The 6,263-nt window shown below is 43.0% G+C and overlaps 1 protein-coding gene across 3 annotated transcripts; it reads left to right on the plus strand.

The window, feature by feature from the left end:
* The first annotated feature begins 2,275 nt into the window (after nucleotides 1-2,275).
* Nucleotides 2,276-5,869, plus strand: LOC112078223 (uncharacterized). Of its 3 annotated transcripts, none has more exons than XM_024144524.2 (8): nucleotides 2,276-2,513; nucleotides 3,728-3,787; nucleotides 3,984-4,061; nucleotides 4,217-4,303; nucleotides 4,495-4,527; nucleotides 4,753-4,803; nucleotides 5,214-5,285; nucleotides 5,458-5,869. In XM_024144524.2, exons 1-8 carry the CDS (start codon nucleotides 2,375-2,377, stop codon nucleotides 5,460-5,462), a joined length of 525 nt encoding a protein of 174 aa, XP_024000292.1. In that variant the 5' UTR covers nucleotides 2,276-2,374; the 3' UTR covers nucleotides 5,463-5,869. The 3 variants fall into 3 exon arrangements, with proteins under 3 accessions (XP_024000292.1, XP_024000293.2, XP_024000291.1); XM_024144523.2 differs by having other exon boundaries at nucleotides 2,335-2,513; nucleotides 3,981-4,061; XM_024144525.2 differs by lacking the exon at nucleotides 3,728-3,787 and having other exon boundaries at nucleotides 2,283-2,513; nucleotides 3,981-4,061.
* Nucleotides 5,870-6,263: the final 394 nt, after the last annotated feature.

Below are 6,263 nucleotides of genomic sequence, written 5' to 3' on the forward strand. Positions count from 1 at the left end.
ATTGTAACAGTGTGGATGCTAGGTGTAACTGTAAAGGAGCAGTTCGTGGATGCTAGGTGTAATGTAACAGTGTGGATGTCAGGTGTAATGTAACAGTGTGGACGCTAGGTGTAATGTAACAGTGTGGATGCTAGGTGTAATGTAACAGTGTGGACGCTAGGTGTAATGTAACAGTGTGGATGCAGGTGTAAGTAACAGTGTGGATGCTAGGTGTAATGTAACAGTGTGGATGCTAGGTGCAATGTAACAGTGTGGATGCTAGGTGTAATGTAACAGTGTGAGGCTAGGTGTAATGTAACAGTGTGGACGCTAGTGTATAATGTAACAGTGTGGACGCTAGGTGTAATGTAACAGTGTGGACGCTAGGTGTAATTGTAACATTGTGGACGCTAGGTGTAATGTAACAGTGTGGATGCTAGGTGTAATGCATACAGTGTGGATGCTAGGTGTAATGTAACAGTGTGGACGCTAGGTTTAATGTAACAGTGTGGATGCTAACAGTGTGGACACTAGGTGTAATGTAACAGTGTGGACGCTAGTGTAATGTAACAGTGTGGATGCTAGGTGTAATGTAACAGTGTGGATGCTAGGTGTAATGTAACAGTGTGGATGCTAGGTGTAATGTAACAGTGTGGATGCTAGGTGTAATGTAATATTTGGCGATGCTAGGTGTAATGTAATATTGTGGACGCTAGGTGTAATGTAACAGTGTGGATGCTAGGTGTAATGTAACAGTTGGGACGCTAGGTGTAATGTAACAGTGTGGATGCTAGGTGTAATGCTAACAGTGTGGACGCTAGGTTGTAATGTAACAGTGTGGATGCTAGGTGTAATGTAACAGTGTGGACGCTAGGTGTAATGTAACAGTGTGGATGCTAGGTGTAATGTAACAGTGTGGATGCTAGTGTAATGTAACAGTGTGGACGCTAGGTTGTAATGTACAGTGTGGATGCTAGGTGTAATGTAACAGTGTGGACGCTAGGTGTAATGTAACAGTGTGGATGCTAGGTGTAATGTAACAGTGTGGATGCTAGTGTAATGTAACAGTGTGGATGCTAGGTGTAATGTAACAGTGTGATGCTAGGGTAATGTAACAGTGTGATCTGGTGTAATGTAACAGTGTGGAGCTAGGTGTAATGTAACAGTGTGGACGCTAGGGTGTAATGTAACAGTGTGGACGCTAGGTGTAATGGTAACAAGTTGGGACGCTAGGTGTAATGTAACAGTGTGGATGCTAGGTGTAATGCAACAGTGTGGATGCTAGTGTAATGTAACAGTGTGGACGCTAGGTTAATGTAACAGTGTGGATGCTAACAGTGTGGACACTAGGTGTAATGTAACAGTGGGACGCTAGGTTGTAATGTAACAGTGGGGACGCTAGGTGTAATGTAACAGTGTGGACTAGGTGTAATGTAAACAGGTGTGGATGCTAGGTGTAATGTAACAGTGTGGATGCTAGGTGTAATGTAATAGTGTGGACGCTAGGTGTAATGTAACAGTGTGGACACTAGGTGTAATGTAACTGTGTGGACGCTAGTGTATGTAACAGTGTGGACGCTAGGTTGTAATGTACAGTATGGACGCTAGGTGTAATGTAACAGTGTGGATGCTAGGTGTAATGTAATATTGTGGACGCTAGGTGTAATGTTACAGTGTGGACGCTAGGTGTAATGTAACAGTGTGGATGCTAGTGTAATGTAACAGTGTGGACGCTAGGTGTAATGTAACATTGTGGACGCTAGGTGTACTGTAACAGTTTGGACGCTAGGTGTAATGTAACAGTGTGGATGCTAGGTGTAATGTAACAGTGTGGATGCTAGTGTAATGTAACAGTTTGTTGGACGCTAGGTGTAATGTAACAGTGTGGATGCTAGGTGTAATGTAACAGTGGTGGATGCTAGGTGTAATGTAACAGTGTGACGCTAGGTGTAATGTAACACATGTGCGACGCTAGGTGTAACTGATACAGTGTGAGGAGCTCAGGTGTAATGTAACAGTTGTGGACGCTAGGTAGTTAATGTAACATTGTGGACGCTAGAAGAGTTGTACTGTAACAGTTTGTGGACGCTAGGTTGTAATGTAACAGTGTGGATGCTAGGTTGTAATGTAACAGTGTGGACGCTAGGTGTAATGTAACAGTGTGATCGCTAGGTGTAATGTAACATGTGTGTGACGCTAGGTGTAATGTAAACCAGTGTTGGACGCTAGGTGTAATGTAACAGTGTGGACGCTAGGTATAATGTAACAGTGTGGACTCTAGGTGTAATGTAACAGTGTGGATGCTAGGTGTAGCAATTGTCTCCCATTTGGAAATAACGCTGGACCATGCCAATGTTCTGCCAACCATGTCTTGTCAATATCTCCTAGTTGTCTTATGTGGGTTTTTCTTCATCACTTTAGGGAACCTCTATCTAACCACAGAGTTAACCGCCCAGGGGTTCATCGTTTGTTTTATTSCTCTGCTATTCTAGGMCTTGGCGCAGGAGGATATCCACAGGGACAGGAGAAATATGGTGAGGAAGTCACCCTGWYATGGAAGAAGAGGGGTCAAGAAGTGGATGTTTCCCAAAGATGTCCTGTCTTGAAAAGATAGAGGGCATCAACAAGCAGGATGTACACATGGAAGGAGAATAACTTTCACCCTAATTGATGTCACTAATAACATTACACTCCAAAACATGCATGCTAACGAAAGTAATGAAACGCTCCCTGGACATGTCACAGTGTAATACCTAATCACTCACCCTAAACACTCCGAATTACCATCAGGAATGACCATCTGAAACATACCTGATCAATTAATCCATAATCATGTAATAATCCATAATCATGTGATAATCCGTAAACGTGCACCATATGGATGACCCCTTTAACCAGACAGTTATGTTTGAAAAACATCTGTTTCAGGAATGCCAGCTCATCAAAATATGCATGTTCAGCACATCATGCATGACATCATCTGGATGATAACATCTACATATATCTTCATTCTAAAGGACACATAGCGAAACAAATTGACGTCTCTCCATTTTATGATTACCTTCACACAATCATACACACATTCTGTGTTTCACTTCTCATCTGACATACTCTCTATGCTCACTCTGATCAGCACTGTGTAATCTGTGTAATCCATCTCTGTTTAACTCGCATGCCTCCTCCTTCATGCAGTACCCTGTGTGTGTCTGTAGGGGGTGCTGGCTCTGGTCCTGGTGCCTTATGGGGGCCAGCCTGTGGTCCCTGCTGGGCTGTGGCCTGATGGTGGGAAGTTGGGCGGGTATGGCCCAGAGCCCTACGGGGTTGCTCAGCCAATGGGGCTGGGGCATGATACGGGCCTGGGTAAATACACTCTAAAGAAAGAGGAGGGTYAACAAAGGAAGAACAAGAGAAAATAGAGGCAGAAAAAGGACTGAAAAAACTGAGTGGTCAGGAAAAATAAAGAGGTAGAGAAAGGCTGAAAAGTAAAGAGATGGAGAGAAGAGAAGGATTAGACAAAGAAAAAAGCAAGTCAGTGATGAACACTGAAGCAGCAACAGATGGACTCAAAGGTCACTGTCAAAAACTCAAGGGTCACTGTCACAGGAAAGCCAGTAATGATTGTCATTTTAAACATTTGCATACAGATGATGCCATAATTGAGTCACATGTTTTCCATGCATTGATGTGGTCTGTGGGGTGGGAGGAGAGATGATGACACTCTATAAGTGACCCTTGTGGTGTTCCACAGGGGGTGGAGTCAGTCAGCTTCCTTTCAATGGAGCCCCAGTCAATACTGCTGGACTGGATGGTAAGAGCATTGTGACCCAAGGAATTTTTTGTTTTACAATTCCTTGCTGTGACTTGTGACCCTGCTTATACAGTGTGGATGTGTGAGGAAGAAAAAAAACTGTTTGTGTGTGTGGTTGTGAATGTTTATGTGAGGTCTTGTTATAACAGTATTAGACACAATTAAATACACTTGTTGTAATAAACTCTCCCAGCAGGTGATGGAAGCTTCCCTTATGGTGCTCAGCAACTGGGCCTTGGTGGTGGTGATGGAGGCAAATCCGCTGGCAAATATGGTGAGACTGGTAGTGTGTGTGTGTTTGTGTGTGTGTGTGTGTGTGTGTGTATAAGAAAGAGAGACAGAGATTGTGTGTGTACAATGTGCTTGTTTGTGTGGTAATTTCTCTCTAAACCTGTCTTGCTTCTGCMGTCTCTGACTATCTCTCTAAAGGCAACGGTGGATTGCCACAGGGTGCACAACAGGGTGCACAGCCTTATGGACCTGCGACTGGTGGTGGGAAACCACCTTGCAAAAATGGTACATGTCTTTGTGTACATGTCAGTTTGTCCTATATGTGTTGTCTGTCGCTATACGTATGTGTTTGTGTGTCCGCACGTTCGTCTGCTCATGTGCTATATATGATTTTGTGTGTTTTCTGTAGTATGTCTGAAWGTGTTTGTCGTTGTTCCTCCTATTTACATGTGGGTACTTGTCTCTTGTCGTTTCAGGAAACGGAGGGGGCTATGGAGCACAGCCAGCAGGTGATTAAACTCACACTCACAACCACAACCCCTACACTGCTTGCCTCAGGAAATTATGTGTATGGTAACTGCTTAAGGTGTGAYTGCATGTGGGTGAGGAAGAGCAGACATTTTTCAGTGTTAGTCTGTTGTGTGTATTCTGTGCGTGTCTTGTAAATGTCCCTTGTGTCTGTGTGTCCTGTTTGTGGTAACTATTGCTACGACTCTCATTTTGGCACTGCTTAGGCTATGGTCAAGGACAGCTGGGTGCAGGTCAGAGTGCCCCCTACAGTAACGGTAAGTTATAAAGTCACATTCCCTGACTGAAAGTCCTGCTCTCTTCTGTCAGAATAACCCTATTCGTTCCTATCAGTGGAGGCTGGTGAGGGGAGAACGGCTCATAGTAATGGCTGGAATGGAGTAGATCCATTCCAGCCGTTATAGTCATTATAGTATAGAGAAAGAGAGGGAGATTATTGGCTGGAATGGAGTGGATGGAATGGAATGAAATGTGTTACATTCCATTTCATTGACTCCATTCCAGCCATTACTGTAAACCCTCCTCCCCTCACCAGCCTCCACTGGTTCCTACATCTAACCAGGGATGTACATTAACACCCTTGCATTTTTGTTTGTTTTGTTGTTTGGTTGTTTTGTTGTCTGCTGAACTAACAAAACCTAAACCTCTGACTGTGTGTCTCCTTCAGGAGCAGGAGGGAAGGAAAGCAAATATGGTGGTGGTGGACTGAATGGATTCTTTGGAAATGGAGGGTACAAAGGTGGGTGGGATGAGTGTTTGTTACTAATTTATGGTTGTCTCTGTGACTGAGCACATGAAGTCACCTTACTAGTAATTTAGATCAGAGCTTCTTGGCCTACCTTGTTTTATTGTTCTCTTTAACCAGCGGCATCACTCAACATCATTTCTTATCTCTCTCTTTCTCTGTCCAGGTTAAGTCAATCAGCTGAGGCCTTCTTGAAGTGAATATTTGTTCCGTTCCATCATGTGTTCATTGTGATGTTTGTTGTTTGGTCTGTTGTTACATTTAGCTATTCCATTTTTGTTCTTATTTGTGTTTTTTTGTTCATGGTCCTTGTCTTTTGTATTGTTGTGTGTCTGTTCCCTCTCTTCCCCTACTGTTTTTGGAGATTGTGTTGCCAGTGTGTTTGTGTTCATATCCATTTCACACTAAAGGTCAGAAAGCAACTGTATAATATATGTCAGTCTCCTCATTCTTTTAACCTTGGCAACAGTATGGTAAATGTACTGTACATGTAATGTGGGGGTTGAGTTTTAAGACTGAAGCTCTATGAGTTTAAATCAACACCAAATAAAATTCAAAGACCTGTTCCCAAAACCTGACACCTGAATTATTCTGAGGTCATTATAAAGGGGGATATTCTCTGGGACATTGTGATGGATATTGCATACAGAAGATGTCATGTGTATGAAAAACTATTCCTTAATACCTCAGTATGCTAATGGTGTTTGTTCATGACATAGTACTTCTTATGTTACTGTATTGCGATTACTGACAATGTATCCCCAAAGACCTTTATCATGTTCCACAATGGAAATAGTTTTGTCGTTATCTCAACACGGCAGTTCGTTTCATTCGTCTTTTGCATGGCGTCACCTAAACTTCATCCGTGCACAGGAAACCATAGCCCTTCCTCTCTCAAGTAATGCAACTGTGCCTTCAAACAACTGGTATCTCACATACAGTAAACGAAACCAAATGCAACAAAACATAACG

This window comes from Salvelinus sp. IW2-2015, unplaced genomic scaffold (assembly GCF_002910315.2).
Source record: "Salvelinus sp. IW2-2015 unplaced genomic scaffold, ASM291031v2 Un_scaffold5412, whole genome shotgun sequence".
Lineage (NCBI taxonomy): Eukaryota > Metazoa > Chordata > Actinopteri > Salmoniformes > Salmonidae > Salvelinus > Salvelinus sp. IW2-2015.